The 21,837-nt window shown below is 36.5% G+C and overlaps 1 protein-coding gene across 2 annotated transcripts in view; it reads left to right on the top strand.

Moving 5' to 3' along the window:
* LOC120781859 (MPN domain-containing protein CG4751) overlaps positions 1–21,837 on the top strand; it is a 118,092-nt gene that overhangs the window by 12,865 nt on the left and 83,390 nt on the right. Inside the window, exons 2-3 of one of the 2 annotated variants that reach the window (XM_040114078.1) lie at positions 7,361–7,422; positions 20,962–21,319. In XM_040114078.1, coding sequence (XP_039970012.1) covers positions 21,022–21,319 — 298 coding nt within the window. In that variant the 5' untranslated portion in view covers positions 7,361–7,422; positions 20,962–21,021. The remainder of the gene's footprint in view (positions 1–7,360; positions 7,423–20,961; positions 21,320–21,837) is intronic. The other variant, XM_040114079.1, reaches the window with a different exon arrangement.

Genomic DNA, 21,837 nt, shown 5'->3' with positions numbered 1-21,837 from the left:
TTTCCTTCAGAAATATGCGAAGACTAAGTCTTTAAAACGCAAAACGGGTTCCGGACGCCCGAGGAAACTTCTACCAAGGATGACCACAATGTTAAGCGGATTAGTATTCAGAACAGATTTAAAACACCTAAAGACATCAGAATCGAAGTTCAGGAATTAAATAGAACCGAGATCAGTACGCGAACAGTACGACGGCGCCTCCAAGAAGCCAGACTAACTGTCTGTCGATCTGCCAAAAAACCACTATTGTCGGTAAAATGCGACAAAAACTCCTCCAATGGGCGAAACTGCACAAAACCTCGACCAAGAAAGATTGAAAAGAAGTCATATTTTCAGATGAGTCCAAAATTAACACTTTCGGTTCAAACGGAATGTCGTACATTCGCAGAAGAGTTGGTGAACTTTTCAGTAATGAGTGTGTCAAATATACTGTCAGGCAGGGGGAAGTCGGATGATCTGGTGGTGTTTTTCCTATCATGGTGTTGGACATTTGACCTTGATTGATGGAAATATTTTCGCCATTAAATACCAACAGATCTTACAGGAAAACCTGGTCCCTTCAATTGAAGAGCACTTTTCCTATATGGACAACATAATTTTTCAGGATGATTCTGCGCCATGCCATCGAGCCAAATCGGTTAGTAAAATTTTTTTATATTGCTTATCGTTAATAACATTTCACTTTTACAAAGACATGGTTAATACACATTTTAATTTTTTTCAGATAAAAAAATACTTAGCAGAATTGGGTGTTTTATTAATGGACTGGCCTGGGAACAGTCTTAATATAAACCTCATCGAAAACCTTTAGAACATCATGAAAGCGCGGATAACCAAGAAGAGACTTGGACATTGCCAGATCTTTACCGAATAATTGAAGAGATTTGTTATAACGGTATACCGGCACAAATTTTACAGTCGTTAGTTGATTCCATGCCCGAACGAACAAAAACCGTGATAAAAAACAAAGGAGGCGCCACGAAATATTGAATGAAGACATTTTGATGTCTCCATTACTATTACTAATTTATTTAAAAAAAATCGAGTTTTTATTATATCGCGTTTAGTTTTGAGAACATTTTTTATAAGTATCATAGTAGAAATTGAAATATCGGAAATATTTTGTTTCGGCTTCTAATAAAAAATAGAAATATTTATTTTGAATTGAATTATTTATTTTTGTTTCGAATACTTAAATCAATCAAGTTTCATGAAATTTTTTTTGTAAAAGTCCTTATTTTTAAATAAAATCAAATAATCACACATTTCTAAGGTGTCCTCTTTTTTTGTCCGCTACTGTATAATATTATTATATATTACAATAAAATCATGTCACAATATTATAGGACGTTTTTTATAACCACTGTAACATATAGCTGCCATACACACTGAACACGATCGGAATCAAGTTCTTATATGGAAAACTTTCATATTTGACAATGTATCTTCACAAAAGTTGGCACAGATTATTTTCTACGAAGAAATTGTTCAGATCGGCTTACTATAGTATATAGCTGCTATACAAACTGAACGATCGGAATCTAGTGCTGGTATGGAAAACTTTTGCATTTGACAAGATATATTCATTAAATTTGGTATGAATTATTTTCTAAAACAACAATGTAATCTCCGAAGAAATTGTTCAGATCGGTTAACTATAGCATATAGCTGCCATACAAACTGAATGATTGGAATACAAGCTTGCATGGGAAACTTCCTCATTTAACGATATATCTTCACGAAATTTGGTATGAGTTATTGTTTATAGAAATAATGTAATATCGAAAGAAATTATTCAGATCGACTCACTATAGCATATAGCTGCCATACAAACCGAAGGATCGGAATCAAGGGCTTGTATGCAAAACTTTCGCATTTGACGTGGTATCTTCACGAAATTTGACATGGATTCTTACTGCTTAAGGTAATAACTTAATATCCGAAAAAGTTGTTCAGATCGGATTACTCTAGCATATAGCTATACATAGTTACTAAAAGAAATGCACCTGTGAAGGTTTTATTAGCTTCGGTGCAGCCGAAGTTAACGTTTTTTCTTGTTTTTAAATGTTACTTGCTAAGAGTAGATATTATATTTTTAATGGCAAAACGTGAGTCTGTTAGATCAAATGTGCTGGAATGGGAATTCATCGCAAAGGTAATTTTCCGTGAAAACTGAATACGTTTAAACTGATATGCTAAATCGTTAGAACTCAAAGGAATTCGGAAAATCAAGCATTCTTCCCCCTTGTATTCGATAGCTGCGTCACAATCAGTCGGGTTCCAATACACAGTTTCGGCGCATGAAGATTGCGAAACATAATAATGACAAATCAAACTTTGAGACGTTAATAAAGCGGCGGCATACCAAGCCTCTCCAAAGATTTTAAAAATTTCACTGGATAACTCACGCATCATCTTTATTGTCATGACGATCGATCGATCGATTTGTATGAACACAAACCTCCCGGAATTTGACTTTAATCTTTCAGTTTAAGTCACTAATATTGGTATATTTGGCAGCTATATTTGCGGGTGCACTATAGCAATCGTGGTTACGATAATTTGGCCAATGATCGGATAAACATTCGGGATGAGTTCATCTTTCGTTAAAGTGAATTGACAAAAGGCAGGTGGAATTGATATCAACCCGCTGGAAGTATCAACCGAAATTTGCCCATTTCCAATTCTTAGCAAATACGATGTAAAAAGTATTCCGCAATGTCATTTTTGTTCGTATCCCATAATTGACGAGGATTTGAAGGTTGATATTTCGAAATGATCATCGCGAAAAGTGTACGAACTTCAGTGGCACGCGAAGTAGCTATCGCATCGTCCATTGTTTGATTCCAGTCATTATCATGTTTCAGCAATTGTAATTGTTGACATGCTTCTCGAAAAGTTGCACACACCGTATCATTCACAGTACGCAATGACTCAAATGAAATTCAACCGCGTACAATAATCAATAGCAACCGAAAATAGAAGCAATCTGTGTTTTTGGGTGGATTGTATAAATTATTCGTGATGTATTAGTTAAAAACACACCTGGATATCCATCTACTACTTGGCCTTGCTTTCTGCGTATTCATTTCGACGATGCATTCCATGTATAATATCGAGTCATTTCCGAATAGAGCAATGCAAACGGATCACTGACGCAAGTTGAGAAAAAACACCGTCAATGTCGATTTTATTGTTGGCAGTATTTTCGTTGGCTGTACTGTATTCTCTGGGTTGAAATACACTCTTTGGCCTTCTCCAAATGAACTGCGAGATGCACAACAGTCGAAAAACGGTCATGAATTGCTAAAGTAAATATCTTACAAAGCGCTTCATTGCAGTTCACGCATCAACCCAATTTATACTTGCTGATCTCATCTCGTTTAAGGTCAATAACCGCCATGTTGCTTTCGTTGGTGAAGTACTTGCAAAGGTATTTGATTGATTTCACCAAACTGCAATACTCAACATTGATATGAGTTTTGAATGGGAATTAGACAATAGTGGCGAATGTGGTGTTGTCAATTTCGATATTCACTCTTCTAAATTGAATGCTGAAAGTTCTACCATTAGCGTCTGGTGAGCGTCGCCGTTACAGGGATATCCATCAAAGCATGTGGATAGTTTTTCATGCATTTATTGTCACACATACAAAACGAAATGGAATTGTGGTGTCCGCAAGGTCCATAACCATATTGGTTTTCACCACTTCGTATAATTCTGGACCTATCTCTGTATCAGGAATTTCCGCAGAAATTATTCGCTGTGGCCAACGAACAAAGGACCATAAATCTTTCGCAGAAATTTTCTCTCGAAAACTCGTAACGTCAACTCATCAGTTGTTGTCATCGTCCATGACTCTGCACCATATAGCAGGAGTGACTTATAGAGTTTGGTCTTTGTTCGTCGAGAGAGGACTTTGCTTCTCAATTGCCTACTCACTCCAAAGTAGCACCTGTTGGCAAGAGTCATTCTGCGATGAATTTCGAAGCTGACATTGTTCTAGATGTTAATGGTGGTTTCACGATAGACGAAATTCGAAGTTATGACTGTCAATAGTGACGTGGGAGCCTAATAGGGCATGAGCAGCTTGAATTATTTTCTCCAAGATTTGGAGCATGGTGAATATTTGGTCGGTTGTTGACTTTACAGACCTAAAGCCACATTGAGGCTTGCTGTTTCCTTTCATTGGGGGTGTTTTTTTTACGTGGCGGGTCCCAAACTCAGCACCCAACCCTGCTTAGGGGATGTTTCGCCTTCTCACTTTAGCTCGCCTTCAAACGGATGTTCTTAGGCTACCCAGAGGATACTTGGTCAAACACCGGAAGTCATGAGCTGCTTGAGCCATGTGTAAAAGAATCGTTTCTGGCCACTCCCAAGTGAATGGCGATCAGAGAACTTTCCTCACTTGCGTGAACTTCTACACATGACCCCATCCTCCATCGACTTCGCCAGGGCCCGAAATATGGTTACCTGTAATACTAGATTCCAGCATAAGAAAATTTATCAAGCCACCTGGCTGTCTCCGGATCGAAAAGCCATCAACCAGATCGATCATGTTGTTATAGACGGAAGTGACCGATGCCCAGAGCATACTTAAATTATGGAGGGAACACTTCTCCAGCCTGCTGAATGGCAGTGAACGCACAACGCCAGGAGAAGGCGAACCTGATTCCCCAAACGATGACGATGGAGCAGACGTTCCATTGCCCGACCATGAAGAAGTTCGAATAGCAATTACAGGCTGAAGAACAACAAAGCGGCGGGGGCAGATGGATTACCGAGCTATTCAAACAAGGCGGCGAAGAACTGATAAGGAGCATGCATCAGCTTCCTTGTAAAATATTGTCGGACGAAAGCATGCACAACGATTGGAATTTAAGTGTGCTCTGCCCAGTCCATAAAAAAGGAGACCCCACAATCTGCGCCAACTACCGTGGGATTAGCCTCCTCAACATCGCATATAAGGTTCTATCGAGCGTATTGTGTGAAATATTAAAGCCCACCGTCGACAAACCGATTGGACATTATCAGTGTGGCTTTAGAACTGGAAAATCTACAACCGACCAGATATTCACCATGCGCCAAATTTTGGAAAAGACCCGGGAAAGGAGAATCGACACACACCACCTCTTCGTCGATTTCAAAGCTGCTTTCGACAGCACAAAAAGGGGCTGCCTTTATGCCGCTATGTCTTAATTTGGAATGGCCGCAAAACTAATACGGCTGTGTAAACTGACGTTGAGCAACACCAAAAGCTCCGTCAGGATCGGGAAGGACCTCTCCAAACCGTTCGATACCAAACGACAGACAAGGTGACTCCCTATCGTGCGACTTCTTCAACCTGCTGCTGGAGAAAATAATTCGAGCTGCAGAACTTAATCGAGCAGGTACATTCTTTTATAAGAGTGTACAGCTGCTGGCGTATGCAGATGATATTGATATCATCGGCCTCAACACCCGCGCCGTTAGTTCTGCTTTCTCCAGACTGGACAACGAAGCAAACCAAATGGGTCTATCAGTGAACGAGGACAAGACGAAATATCTCCTGTCATCAAACAAACAGTCGTCGCACTCGCGACTTGGCTCTCACAAGACTGTTGGCAGTCATAATTTTGAAGTTGTCTATAATTTCGTCTATCTTGGAACTAGCGTAAACACCACTAACAATGACAGCCTGGAAATCCGACGCAGGATAACTCTTGCCAACGCGTTGGCCACAACGAATATCGCATTCGATGGAACGATGAGCTGTACGAGATAGACAACGACATTGACATAGTTCAGCGAATTAAAAGACAGCGGCTACGCTGGCTAGGTCATGTTGTCCGAATGGACGAAAACACTGCAGCTCTGAAAGTAATCGACGCTATACCCGCCGGGGTAAGCAGAGGAAGAGGAAGACCTCCACTCCGTTGGAAAGACCAGGTGAAGAAGGACCTGGCTACGCTTGGAATATCCAATTGGCGCCACGTAGCGAAAAGAAGAAACGACTGGCGTGCTGTTGTTAACTCGGCTATAATCGCGTAAGCGGTGTCTAGGCGAATTAAGAAGAAGAAGAAAGCCACATTGATAAGATCTAATCAGTTTGTTGACGGTGGACTTTAATCTTTCACACAATACGCTCGATAGAACCTTATATGCGATGTTGAGGAGGCTTATCCCAGGGTAGTTGGCGCAGATTGTGGGGTCTCCCTTCTTGTGGATTGGTCAAAGCACACTTAAATTCCAATCGTCGGGCATGCTTTCATCCGACCTTATTCTACAAAGGAGCTAATGCATGCTCCTTATCTATACTTGAATAGATCAGTCGGCAATCCATCGGTCCCTGCCGCTTCTTCAGCGGGTAATTGCGATTCGAACTTCTTCATGGTCGGGCAATGGAACGTCGGCTCCTTTGTCATAGAATGGGAATCGGGTTTGCCATTCAGCAATCTGGTGAAGTGTTCCCTTCATGACTTTAATATGCTCTGAACATCAGTCACTATATGACCTCCGAGGGTTCTACAAGAGTATGTTCCAGTGTCCTATTAGTCTGCGTATATTTTCGTAAAACTGTCGGCTAGCTTGTCAAGCTCTTCATACTCACTTATTTCGGCCTCTCTCTTTTTTTTGTCTGCAAATGCGTCTCGCTTCCCTCTTCAGTATGGCACTTCTTATCGTACCAGCTGTTCTTTTGCCTTTTCCGAAAACCAATGGTTTCGTTTGGATATGTACGTAAGGAGCTTGAAATGCCATCCCACAATTCCCGACTGTCTGTTGTGATTGAAGCTTTTCGACGTTGAACCTTCTTTGTGTTTGTTGACATGCTTTTTTTCAGGTTTAAAACACTGGAGACGTGTCTTCCGCTGCTTGAGCTATGTGTAAACGAATCGTTTCTGGCCACTCCCAAGTGAATGGGGATCAGAGAACTTTCATCACTTCCGTGAACTTCTACACATGACTCCAACCTCCTAAACATTAAATTACATTCCTTTAATTTATTCTTGAAAACCACTTGTTTAAAAGACATTAGAAAATTTCAGATTTCTACAGAATAATTATTGAATTTTTTTACGATTAAAGTTTGTTTAGGTAAGCTATAACTAGGTCTGTGCACAAGGGTTAATAAGAACTGTTGCAGAATCCGACAGTTTACCATAATTGAAGTTGACCAATAAATTTAGTATAAATTATGAACTGTGATGTTATTGGTTTGATGATCGAACCCTATGTTTTATTAGTAAGTAGTTCAAAATTAAGAATACTTTTAATTTATTTTTACTTTTTGCTGGTCGCAGGATATCATACTTATACTGAAATAAAATATTGATTTATATGTATTTAACAATAATAAAAAAAATTTAATATTATTTTCCAGAACCATCACGTCCACTTTTAGACGAAAAAGATCTTGATAGTGAAGATGACAATGACTATGAGGTAAGATGAAACGAAAGTGCCGGGAATCCCCTGCGTAATTTCAAAATAATGTAATGTCTGATTTTGTTTATGCTTAGATAAATTTATGAAATCCTTAAAGATTGCAGGAAAGAACCCAGATGACTAACACTTGCTGAAATAAGATTTATTAAATAGATTTTAGATTCTACTTTTTTGTTAGCATTAATTGTGAAACATTTTAACATCTTTGTAAAATATAATAAAAGCAAGTAACAAAGGGCTAAGCGTCGCCACAATTTCATCGTTCTTGAACGAGTCAGAGGATAGCGCGCAGGCATGCTATTATCAGGAAAGGAGTTTTTCCGAACTGATATAATATATGTCACCGACTCACAGTGGTTCCATTTGTATGGAGGATAGCGACAAAAATAGTTAGAATACAGATACTGACTTGCAATATACACAGCATATTTCTGTTCATGCAAGTACGATATTCTGAAAAAATCGCAATTGTATAACGCCCACTTTTCATATTCTACATATATAATTCTAACGTTAAAATACCTGAGCAAAAAAAAAATAAAAAAATTCCTTTACGTAATTAGTCTTCAAACAATTCTATTGTAGTTTTTAATAATGCGCTTTTCTTTTTGCATGACAATTTTCGTTGACCTGTAATAAATGGATCTGAGCTCAACAATAACATATTAAGTAAATCCGTATTTGTTGCAATTCGAGAAGTTTTCCTCGTATGTTGAAGCCTATACCTCTTAATATCCTTGTTTTTGGCTTCCGCAGCTTCCTCTGATAGTTCTCCAATGGATATTATTGCACTTTCGATGACTTCGGAACCATGCACTAGGATCTTGTGAACTGAAGGTGGAAGATAGAACCAAGGGTACTTCTCTACAAGCCCTTTAGCAGTTTCAAGTGCGAATTGCTTAAATTTGTCCGCGTTTATTTTATATCCTGATGACATAGCTTGCAGTAACGCTGCACATCTTAGTATGAGCTCTTCGTCAACGCCCGTTATTTGAGAAGCCAAACCAGCATTATTAAAAAAGCGTCTAGCCGTATTGCCATCGTTTGACGTCCCACTACCTCCTGTTTTTGGCATGTCCACTATTAAACCCATTTCTGATCTAAACTTATTTCTAACTTGAATTTTTTTTTCCATGAATTGAGTTTTATCTTCTGCCGACCTAATTTGCCATTTCTTGATATCTAGTCTATACGATACATGAATGAAATATTCAAAAATCGAATATATGAATGTAAAGGTGATAAACCAAACTCAAAATGTTCTTTGTGGACGGCTTTTTGTAGACATTTATCTATATCGTTCATCTCTTTTGATTTGGCTTGGCATATGTAACACTTAGCAGATGATGTTTGACTTAGTGCATTGCATACTTTTCCACCAACCATAGTCAGTTGCAATTTGTGTTCGACGTTTATTTTCTGTCCAGATCTTAAATATTCTGTGCACTTCAACATATCAGCAGTTGGGCGACCACGTTTACTCGCTTTTACTTCTTCTTTTTCAGATGGCAAAGATAGAGTTTCGAGACTTAAGGTAACAACCTCTTTGTAAGAGAGCCAATCCGAGTAGTTTCTTAACACGTCTGACTTTACGCGATGGTTTTGTTTCCACATCACCCCAATGCGTCTGCATAAATATTTTACACATTTCAGTATATCATCAAACGGGTGTTCGTCACCTTCAAAACCTGTTTTTCTGACTATATCTTCAAAAACTTCTTCAAAAACTTCCTGACCTTTCGTCGTATTTGATCCATTTTTGGAGCACCAAATTTCAAAAATATAGGAGCGAGAAAATATGCATTGATGAGACGTTCCTACGATAAGAAATTTAAAAATAAAAATCTCAGAGAGAGTGAGACAACAACAACTAATTCTACATTTGTTTATTGACATTACTTGCAAAAACCAATGCAATAACACGCAAAAAAAAAAAAAAAAAAAAAAAAAAAAAAAAGTTAGGTTAGTTTAATGAACTTTATTTAGAAACCTGCAAATCCCTGCACATGAACTTAATATTATTTTAAACTATATACTTGTATCAACATTTACACACTAATCCGGTCATTGCATTCGGTTGACAAAGTTACTAAATCTCCAAATACATTTAACAAAGAACAACAAAACTGAATCAAAAAGACACTTCATTAAAATTTGTTATTCTAAAAACAACAGCACAATTTAAAAACTTGTAATTACTGAAAAATAATACTATTACCATTTACTTTAATTTCCATTTTCAGTATTTTTATTTGCACACTTTTTTAAATTAAATTTTTGCAGTTGAATGTACCCGTTGCTTTCGCTTTTATTTTTATCAACTATTTACTTCTGTGCAAGGCCGTACATTTGTTGCCTTCACTGAAGAAGTTCCGTTAGAAATAATCAAAACAAACTCAAAATACATAACTTTGATGGCATAGGCAACTATTTATTTAGCTACAAGCCCAGTATATAAACATAGACTTTTTTATTTTTGTCGTATGGGAGGAACCACCGTGCGACTGATCAATATTTTTGAGAATGAGTTGAGTCATATTAGATATCTGGAAGTTTGAACAGTTCATTACAAAAGCGCTCATTTAGAGCAGTTCAGTGTCTCTGATGCAGTCTGAGTAATTATCCGATTTCATTTCAAAAACAAATTTTAATCATCGAAAATCTTTTAGTTTTTCAAAATATTCTCCATTAAGATCTATACACTTTTACATGAGCTTTTCTAGTGGTATGGTTGAGGTATGTTCAATTGTTCCAAAAAACAGGTAACGGTTTGCTTGGAAGTGGTTCGTGTGCTCATGATTTACTTTTCTGTGTTGTTCTAGTAGTATAGTTGAGATATGTCCAATTGTTCTAGGAAACATGCAACCGTTTGCTTGGAAGTGCTTCGTGCGCTTAGAATTTACTATTCTGTGTTGTTTTAGTGGTATGGTTAAGGTATGACCAATTGTTTGCTTGGAAGTGCTTCGTTCACAACAACTTTTTTTTTGGATTCGGCTCATCTCGAAACACCAACACAAAACGCCATTAAATGAAAACTTAAAAAGTGACATAACTAAATATTTAGTTAAGATACAAAACTAATTTAGTACAGGGAATCGCAGTAGAGAGGCACCAATATTGGACCTGGACTGTACCAATATTTTTTTTGAGTAGGCGTGACTCCATCCAAATGGTTAAATTTACATATCTTCCAAACCACCGAAGGTAAATCAACCAAACTTGCTGTGAAAAAGTTTTTTTTTAGCATTTCTTCATAACTGATAAAGTTAGTAAATTAATGAAAAGAAATTGGAAGTCGAAGCAGAAGCACAGAGAGGTGGTTATTCTTCGAGATAGTTTAAATTAATAGCTTTAAGTAAATTTAATTATAATTTGTTTATTGAGGCCCTATGTTCCACCTAGGAACTACGGGAAAATATATATATGTATATATTTGTACCAAGTTTCCTGAACGTATTTCAATTTTTACTTAAGTTACAGCTTGTACATTTTTCTCGTCACCCTGATCATTTATGTACGTATGTACTTATGTATATATATATATAACCCTATATCTATCTCGCTAATAGTGCCCATACACGAGCACACAAGTGCGTTCGATCGGTATGAATTCTGCACGGACGCTTCTTGCTTTTTTTGACTTACGCTGCTGATCGAAAGCAACAGCGACAAAAATCATAAGTAGCAAAAAGTCGAATGCATTACTTTTCGCGACTGAGACTGCCGACGACTGTCGAAAATTGTCGATAGCTGCTGCGGCAACTTATGGATACGATCGAAAGCTACAGCAAAGCAGAAAGCAGAAAAACGAAAAACGGCGACTTATGCTGATTTTCGTAGCTGTTTGATTTTTGTCTATGCTTCGACTGCGACTTCTGATTTTTTCAGAAGCAGTAGCAGAAGCAAAATCATATGAACTGAAACTTGCCGCAGTTTTTTAAACGCTGTACACGACACACAAATCCATTTTGCGTCCGTTCTTCACAGAGTTAACATGTGCGACAGGCAAGCGGAACATTTCTTGGAATTTATTTCTAATGTAGCATTTTTATCTATTTCATGGAATTTCGTTAATAAGTTATTCCAACTTTTATTTTTCTTACACTATGTATGTATATATATGAGCGCTTAGGCAAAAAGCGAAAACTTTGAAGCGTGATTTCTCGGTTTTTCATTTTTACGATTATTCTTAATTGGCGGGCAGGATAGAAAAAAAAACTAAACGTCGGATGGAATTAGGGCAAAGTATATTATCATTGACATAAAATTATCTTATATTTAAACTAAAAAAAATATTAAGAAAAGTCAAGTTTTAACATATTTTTAAACAGCATAAAGTAAAATTCTTTTGATCAAAAGCCACTACTTATTAAATTTTTAATAAAATTTTAAATTTTACACTTTTTTTTGGAATTTTTTTAGTTTAACTAGAAGATAAATTAATAAAAAATATGAATCTCTTTGAACTTTTTGTTTCCGATAGAAATTGCGACCTGCATCCTGGCCGCCGTCCGAAAAATGTACATGCGAGATGCATCGGGTAATTGCTTCCCAAAGGCAGAATATCAAAGATTTCGTATCCAAAAATTTGTGAAAGATGTTCAAATATATAACTATAAAGCCTAGAAATTTCGCTTGAATCAATAATTTGTTTCCCTCCCAAAAAATCCTCAAAAATCGATTTTTGAAGCCTCGAAAGCAGGCTCTCCTTAACTCTTGCCATTGTCCGCGATCTTCACTGTTCGGCGACACGAGAGAAATGAGATTTTGTGCGCCGACAACGCCATACACGATAAACATGTTCGCGCACCGATCGTAAAAAATCAAACATTTTCGCGAACATGGATCGGTACGCGAACAAGCCCATACACGATAAACCGCAAGCGCACACATACCGATCGAACGCACTTGTGTGCTCGTGTATGGGCGCTTTAAGTTTTAGGTAATATGTACAATAGGGTGCACCTTAGCTATACGGGAGAAAAAAATATAGCGTACAGGGCATCACACCCCCCCAAAAGTTGCATTAGAGTATAATATTATGTTCTGCAAAAAATTTTGCCGATTGGATAATGGGAAGACGTGTCGCAACGAAGGTAAAGTGACCATGTTTTACAAATTTTGAATAAAATAGCACACTGAGATGTTTTGTTGTTGTGGTTAAAAAATAATCACATCCTTATCTCGACCGCATCAGAATGGGATTTTTATACAATATGGACAATGCCATTGCACGCACTCTGCATATTTAACTTGAAAATCGAGTTTTTTCAGTTATGACACTGTTTAAAAGATATTAACTGCTAAACTTTGATTATTAAAAAAAAAATGTTTCTTATAAATTTTAAATTTTAGTTGTATAGGCAATTTACTTGATTTATTACTGTGATCAAATTGAAAAGTGAATTTTGTCCATTTCAATCGCTGCAATACACTTATGCCAACGAATTTTCCAGTCATCATAGCACTTGGAACAATCCTCCGTCGTGATGGCCATCAGAGCCTTCTTCGATTCAGCTTTTATATCCTCAATTGAGTCAAAACCGCATCCTCGGAGTAGTCATTTGAATGTGCTGGATAGCAGGAAGGTAGATAAATCAGGCGAATGCGGTGGTTGCAGTACGATATGAGTTGAAAATGTGGCGAAATTAACACGAATAACCAATTTAGTATGAGATGGTGCATAACGCACTTCTTTGTTCAATCAATTCAGACATAGTAAAAATCGAAGAATTCACTTTTAGAGTCTCACAAAACGACGCGTATCTCAAATACTAATAAATATTTTGATGTAAAATTTTGTTTTTTCAAAAATTATTTATTTATTCATGAATATCTATTTTGTCCCCTTCAAAGTAATCCCCATGAGATATTATACACTTGTGCCAACGGTTTTTCCAATCTTCGAAGCACTTCAAAAAATCATTTTTTTTTATCTTCTTCAGCTCCTCCTTCGACGACGTCTTTATCTCGTCAAGAGAAGCCTAACGTCGTCCTTTCATGGGCCTCTTCAGTTTAGGGAACAAGAAAAAGTCACAGGGGGCCAGATTTGGGGAATACGGTGGCTGCGGCATCATTAGTGTGTTGTTTTTGGCCAAAAAGTCGCGCACAAGCAACGATGTGTGAGCAGGGGCGTTATCGTGGTGCAAAAGCCAATTTTTGTTCTTCCACAAATCCGGGCGTTTCTGACGGATTTCTTCGCGCAAATTGCGCATAACTTGCCAATCGATATGTTTAGGTCCTCAGCAACTTCTCTAACGATGATTCGACGATTGGCCAATACCATTTTCTCCACTTCATTAATTTTTTCGTCTGTTGTTGAAGTGCTCGGGCGTCCGGCACGCTCTTCGTCGTTCACATCTTCTCGGCCTTCTGAGAACATTTTGTACCACCGATAAACGTTGCTTCGGTCCAAGGTAGCTTCTCCGTATGCCACAGTCAACATTCGGAATGCATCCGCGCACTTAATTTCGTTTTTCACACAAAATTTGATACAGGTTCTTTGATCCATTTTTTTGAATAGGTAAAAATCGAAGACGATCCAAAACACGTGCAAGCAAAGAAGCTGTCAACAATTAAATGAACATTCAAAATGGCCGAGCTTGTCGGCATAAGTGAGAGACATGAGTACCAACATAACGCCACAAAAAATTCGAAATTCGAATATACGTAACCCGCGAAAATTCAAAATTCGCGATACTTTATGAACACACCTCGTATATATGTAAATGATCCTAAGCTACTAAAGCTTTAACAACCAATTTGCAGACCGCAAATCTTATAAGATCATCTACCGACAGTGTGAAAATGAAAATCCCGCTCACTCCCCATTAGGTGAAATTGGGCGAACACTTTTCCTAGCCCCCATTCGGGTGACTTTACTCTACTGGTTAGTTTTTTAGTATGTGGCATGTTAATGTTTTGTGATATCGGTTAATGATTTTCGTTTTTCTAACAATCTTTATGTGTCTACACTGACACACTGAGTTACATATACATATATAGTATCTATATAGAATTACTTGGATTTCGATCCTCTGGTTGAGGTTTTACACCTTATACCCGAGACAGACATGTAGTAACAATACCATACATATATGGTACAAATGTAAATAATAAAACTAATAGTCAAGCCATTTCCAGAAACTATATAAAAATATTTTTTTTATTTTTTTCTTATTTTATTTAAAAACATAACAATTCAGTCCTTACATAACAATTATGAAAAAAAAAAACAACTTAAAATTTCAGAAATTAATTAAAAATTCAGGATAAGGGCTCAGTTCAAAATTAATTTTTGTTTGACATATAATCAGTAATATTTGTTTTTTTTTTTTGGTTTCTTTAAATCCGATATAACAATATCGTTACGGAGGACAAAAGATTGGCCATGTGCTTACTGGAAGACAATTCACTCTTGTTGCACCAATTTATTAAATTGTTAACGCTTTCAATAGCTATAGCATTTGAAATAACTGGTGTGTCATCAACAACTTCATCTTCACTGCTATCAGAAAACTCAGCACTGCTACTTGGTCATAACCAGTTCCGTCTTCAAACTCATCTTCATTCCATTTCTCGATGCCATCAATACACATGAAACTGTTTTGTATCAATTTATGCTAAAAGATTTTGATTTATTTGGAGAGCTTCATTGCAGTCCTCATTTTTGTTAAGCAACTGTGCTAGTGGCACATCATCATCGCTGTCGTATTGGTCAGAGTCCCAATTTAACAACTTTGACCAAGAATTCCTCATCACTGTTTGCGCTATCTTAACCCAAGCTTGTTTCAGAAATATTATTGCCTTTCGGATGGAATGGGATTTCAACAGACTATTCAGTGCACCACCTTTAGCTATTATTTCAGCAAGTAACTTACTTCTGTAAACAAGTTTTGTTAACTTTATGGGATTTTGATCCATTGGTTGCACAGCTGCTGTCACATTTGGCGGCAAGAAATATGCAACTATGTTGCCATCTTTGCTTTGAAGATGTTCAATTGGTGCATGCGCTGAGCCGTTATCAATAAGCAAAAGAGCCTTCGGAGACAAGTTATTTTTTTGAGAAAACTGGTGTCGGGTGTCACCGAACATTTTATACTCTCGCATGATAAAGTGATAATCGAGATTTCATTATCCGTCATTTACATATTTTTCAAATACCGTATTTGTGTAAAGTAATGTACATACATTTATATTATACAGAGAAGGCATCAGATGGAATTCAAAACAGCGTTCCATTGAAAGAAGGCGTGGTTGTGAACCGATTTCACCCATATTTTGTACATGTCATCAGGGTGTTAAGAAAATATTATATACCGAATTTCATTGAAATTGGTATAGTAGTTCCTGAGATATGGTTTTTGGTCCATAAGTGGGCGACGCCACACCCATTTTCAATTTAAAAAAAAAAGCCTGGGTGCAGCTTCCTTCTGCCATTTCTTCCGTAAAATTTAGTGCTCCCGACGTTTTTTGTTAGTCGGTTAACCCACTTTTAGTGATTTTCAACATAACCTTTGTATGGGAGGTGGACGTGGTTATTATCCGATTTCTTCCATTTTTTGACTATATATGGAAATGCCTGAAGGAAACGACTCTATAGAGTTTGGTTGACATAGCTATAGTAGTTTCGAGATATGTACAAAAAACTTAGTAGGGGCGGGCACGCCCACTTTTCCAAAAATTACGTCCAAATATGCCCTCAACATGCGATCCTTTGTGAAAAATTTCACTTTAATATCTTCATTTATGGCTTAGTTATGACACTTTATAGGTTTTCGGTTTTCGCCATTTTGTGGGCGTGGCAGTGAGCCGATTTTGCCCATCTTCGAACTTAACCTTCTTATGGAGCCAAGAAATACGTGTACCAAGTTTCCATGATATCTCAATTTTTACTCAAAGTTACAGCTTGCACGGACGGACAGACAGACATCCGGATTTCAACTCTACTCGTCACCCTGATCACTTTGGTATATATAACCCTATATCTGACTCTTTTAGTTTTAGGACTTACAAACAACCGTTATGTGAACAAAATTATTTTCTCTTACTTCATTAATAAATATCTTGTGAAACCAATCATGAAATTCCCGAGGCGTCATCCAAGCATTTTTGGAAAAGTTGTAATGAAGTAGATTATTAAAACCTTTGAAGCTCCTGGGATTTTTGGCTTTTCCAATAACTAAGGGCACTAATTTGTGAGAGCTATCAGCATTTGAACCAAGTAAAATTGAGATTCGTTCTTTTTGAATTTTGTATCCAGGCGCACTTTTTTCACAAGCAGAGACATATGTTTTATCTGGCAGGCAACGATAAAGTAATCCGGTTTCGTCCACATTATATAATTGCGACTCCATCTCAGTGACTTTTGCATGGAATCTGTGAGTAAATGGAGTGATCCAGGCAATATCACTAGAAAGAATCTCGCCACCAATCTTTAAAATACGAATGCCGTGTCGCTTTTTAAATTTAGTAAACCATCCATCGCTTGCTCGGAATGCATTTTTATTTTTATCGGGGTATTCTTGACCAAAAATTTGTTTAGCTTTTTCTTTAATATTGTTCCTGTCAATGTACACTTCCTTTCGCATTGTTTTAAAAACTACTCATAAAGACGACTTTCCATTTTCGGATATTCGGCACTATGCATAGTTTTATTTGATGCTTCCTGATAAGTGTTGAAACGTCATTTAATATAGATGATCTATTTGATCTATTTGACTTGATATATGTAGCTGATGGCAGATTTGCTCACATTGAAATCTAGCGCTAGACGATTCCCTTGAACTCCTTTTTCCAGCTCTTCCAATATCTTTACTTTGGTTTTTAAAGATAAAGTTGTCTTTCTATTTGACATTTTTAGTAAGTTATTTTTAGTTTTCAGTAGAGTCTAGCAAAATATATCCACGTGCATCAAATTTCAAATAGGAATGACAAAAACACCAAAAATATGGCAAAATAAAAACTAAAAAGGAATTAAATATATACTTGGGGATTTCCCTTTCTATTTTACCTTTGTTCAGTGAAATAAAAACCTAGAATGGGAATTCCTTTGTGTTAAAAATTAAAAAAAAAAAACTCTCAGAAATTAGAACCTCAAGTTCTAATTTCAGAGCGTCCAATGCATTAAAAACTCTGGTTCTAATTTCTGGATGTTCTAATTTCTGAGAGTTCTAATTTGTGAGCGTCTACTGTACTAGCAAAATACCATATGAGCAATGCTATTTTGCTGGTAACAATACTATGATGTTTCATTGTGGTATTTGTATAAACACAGCTAAAAAACAGGTAACAAACTTTGCTAAAATCTCTTCGAAATATTCTGCCAAAATTACTTAAAAAATTAATTATTGAAATGGAAAACAAAACATTTTTCACAATTTTTTTCCGGAAAATCAGGAAATACCTCATTTTATGTGAGGACTTTAGAGAAACCTTAACCAAATCGTTTTTTTGCGATGAAAATATATTAACTTTAGAGTATTTTAAATAATTGAACTTATTTTCTCCACAACACACAACATCATATTTATTGTTTTTTTTTTGTAATATTTAATGCCTATGAAACAAAGCTAGTATTAGAGTTTACTACATTGCCATCTGTGTCACCAACGTAGTAAACAGAATACCATGATACCTTTACTTGCATTGTTACTACATGTCTGTCTCGGGTATTAAAGTGTTTCCCTGGCTTTGATTCTTTTTTATTTCTCTCGATCATCAGTTGATGTTGATGTCCGTCCTGGACGTGGTGCGTAGTCATAGTGTACTCGACCCTCTTCGAATAATTTGTACCAATCAAAAACGCTTGCTCACGACAAACAATTGTCACCGAAGGCTTTTTCCGACATTCTGAACGTTTCGGCACCAGAAATTTGATTCCGTACACAAAATTTAATGGAACTTTTGCACTTTATGTACTAAAGACGAAACACTATGATTATTTGTATGTAATAGTTGGCGCAGAAGTGAAAGCATACTCGCAAGCTTACATTAGTAAAATGCTGCTCAGGCATTCTCTATGTCCGACTTTAACCCTCATCGAGACCCTCTGGTCTGGCCAGGCATATTTTGTTTTAAATGTTATATATTATGTAGCAAACGACTTGCGCTTCCAGGTAGCTTCCTAGAATTTTATTGTCTATAGAATTCAGAAAAAAGATTCAAGGATATCGTATCGAAAAGGACGAAAAAAGGATATTATAATATTACACCTTAGTGCACCAATGGTGCTTGGCTAGACCCCATATATTTTGTATGAAAATATATGAACTTTGGTATGTTTCTATCACTTCGCACGGTTGATTTATCTGTTTTCATGTTCGTTAGATGTCCAAATTGGTTTGAATGTTTATCTAGGTCAATTACTTTAGCCGCTGGAGCGTTTTAAAGGTTAAGAAAAATGTAATTTTTCTCAAAATGTTACATTTTTTGTGAACGCTATTGCCACGCCCCTGGTAGGGATAGAGGGGAGATTGAGGGCTTTCCGGAAAGCCCCGGGGATGAACTAACTCGCAAAATTTTTTTGATCCTCCCTCTGCCCCCAAACCCCCAACTGTAGTGAAACAAAAGGGGGGACATGATGAAAACACATTTTCGCCTATTGCCACGCCCCCGGTGGGCCTTGGGGGGCGAATTATACATTTCCTGAAAGCTCTTTAAATTACCTAACCGGTGCAATTTATTTGACCCACGTAGGTTACATTACATTTTTGTGAACGCTATTGCCACGCCAAGCGTGAACAAGGCAGCCAATATGATTTCAACCAAATCCAGAGGTAAGAAATTTCAAAAATGTATCTATATTGTACATATATGAGCGTAAATACAACACGTATTTCCATACAAATGTATGTAAACTAGCCTAGGCCTAGCCAAGCACCATTGGTCTCGACTAAGTGTATCAGACCGTTGGTCTCGACCAGGGTTAATGGTATACGTCATTCTGTTTTGTTTTTTCTTATGCCAATATATTTAATTTCGCCCATCTAGTGGAGCATAAATTATCAAAAGTAGGAGCGAGTAGGGTTGTTATTCGGTAGTGAAAATAACAAGTTTCATGTACATATCTCCTAAATCAACCCCGCCCTCTAACAAGTTTAATGTACATATCTCCTAAATCAATTAAGCTATAACAAACAAATTTGGTGAGTACAAATCTTATATGAACTTCATCCAACAGTGTGAAAATTGATAAAATCGGGGGATAACCCCTCTCATTCCCCATATAAGGGTACTGTTACAAACTACAAGCGCGATAAATCAATAACTAAAGGCGCCAGAAACATTAAATTTTACCATCGAAATGGTATAAGACAGCTGGTGTGGAAATTGGACGATGGACGTGTCAACTCCCACTTTCATCGAAAATGTAGGTCAATGTGTTATATATATAACTGAAATTAAGGGATAATCCTTCTCTTAAAATGATATGTTTGTATGTCAAAAATGAGTTAAATCCCTTAGCCCCTATATACTTAATACAAAAGTTTTCGAACTTCTGGTTGACTTTCTACTGCATATATCGGCCAATATTTGAGTTATCCCAATGAAAAGAAGAGAGCGTGTTTTGCTCATTACAGCCTTTATATAACTAACATCAGGATTTTCGTATTTCCCCTGCAAGTTGCAAGAGTATTAAATATTCGGTTGCACCTGAACTTAGCCCTTCCTTACTTGTTGAGTATAAAGCTTTACCAGAGTATAAAATGTTCGGTTGCACCCTTTTTTACTTGTTTTAATGAGATGTGAACAATCCCACTAGTAGAATCTGACTACTTAATAATTGATTATGAGTTATCGCGAACATACCTGAGTGGAAGACGTGTAATCTAGTTAGAATTATGGAAACATATCTTCTAGAAGTTATTCACTTTTGTAAAAACTCGACTAATAAATAACTGTGGATTACCGCGAGCATTCCTGAGTGAAAGGAGCTAAATCGTGTGATAAATCTTGAAATATATCGTCTGAAAATTTCTTTTACATTCTTATATTTTATTGAGTCATGTTCTCCAAAATCTATACGAGATTGTCTTCGAAGAACATTTTTGGTTATGTTTATGTGGCTATGAAAAACTTCGAAAAATAAATAAAAAATATAGTATATATTTCGAAAAGTCTAATTTATGAAATCTTGGTACCCTTTCCCCTGTTATTTGCGTTTATAAATGTATGTATATTTTTTTATGAAAAGTAATTCTAATCATTGTTTGTTCATCTTCATAATCATAGTTATGATTTTAGCTATAACCATTTATCTGCTAACATGGCGTTTACTTGTTTTTCTTTAAACAAAACAAAAACCTTTGCTTAGAATATTTGTCATATAAGTCTAGCAGATTAATATTATACCCTATTTAATCCAGAGGAAATTAAATAATTTCGAAACTCGATGCAAACATGTAATATATTTTTTTATTCTGCTTCAAACCAATTTTTTCGGTTAGTAGATTGATATCCAAATAAAATGTAATGAAACTGCTACAATTGTTTAATACGTATTTATATAGTTATTTATATAACTTCTTTCAATAGGCTAAAGAGAATTATGAAGGCTTAAATGGCACCAATCGAACAGTCACATTACAAACATTAATGAGTGCAAATGTTTTGCAACCAGGTAAAGCGGTAATGACTATAGACTATTTGGGCCAAAAATTTGTCGGAGATTTGATGCCGGACGGTAAAATAAAATCACAAGAATCTGAAACATTATTTCTTACTCCAAGTGCGTGGGCAGTGCATTGCAAACGGTTTATAAATCCGGAGAAAAAAAGCGGATGTGGTTGGGCATCTGTGAAATATAAAGGAAAAAAGTTAGATGTCTATAAAAATTCATGGCTACGAAAGTGTGCCTTGCAAAAAGATGTCAATTTGGATGATTCAGAATCAGGTGAGTTCTATATTTTGTGAAAATTTTACAAAGCAGTTCTCAGAAATAATCGAACTGAAACAATTACGATATTACGAAAACATTATTATGTGTTTCGATCACTACCGATTACAAATATAAAGCAATATAAATTTCAGAGTGTAGGAGCAAGTGCTTTTCTGTTTAATTCCTATTTTATATTTTATATATAACCTAATACTTCAGCTGCAGGGAGAGGCATGTGTTGATGTATGTATATAGGTGTATCAGTACGATAAGGAATGCTGAGTTCCCTAACTGTTCCCTATGTTAAAGTAGTCGTTGTACTTCCATTTCATATAGAAACGATGTTGAACGTTTACTTCTTTCAAGTGTCTTTATTCAACTGACTCTTTACAAAAATTCTTATTAGCTAAAAGCTTAACTATTTTACAGTAATATTAATGAGTGTAGGAGAGAGTAGAGTTAATAATGTATGTTCGGGAATATGTTGTATGTATGTTTAGTGTGGTGGCGAACGTGTGGGTGTAGAGTGGGAG

This window comes from Bactrocera tryoni, unplaced genomic scaffold (genome assembly GCF_016617805.1).
Source record: "Bactrocera tryoni isolate S06 unplaced genomic scaffold, CSIRO_BtryS06_freeze2 scaffold_7, whole genome shotgun sequence".
In the NCBI taxonomy this organism is placed as follows: domain Eukaryota; kingdom Metazoa; phylum Arthropoda; class Insecta; order Diptera; family Tephritidae; genus Bactrocera; species Bactrocera tryoni.
Note: the sequence above shows the minus strand (reverse complement) of the source record. Positions and strands in the feature narration are given on the sequence as shown.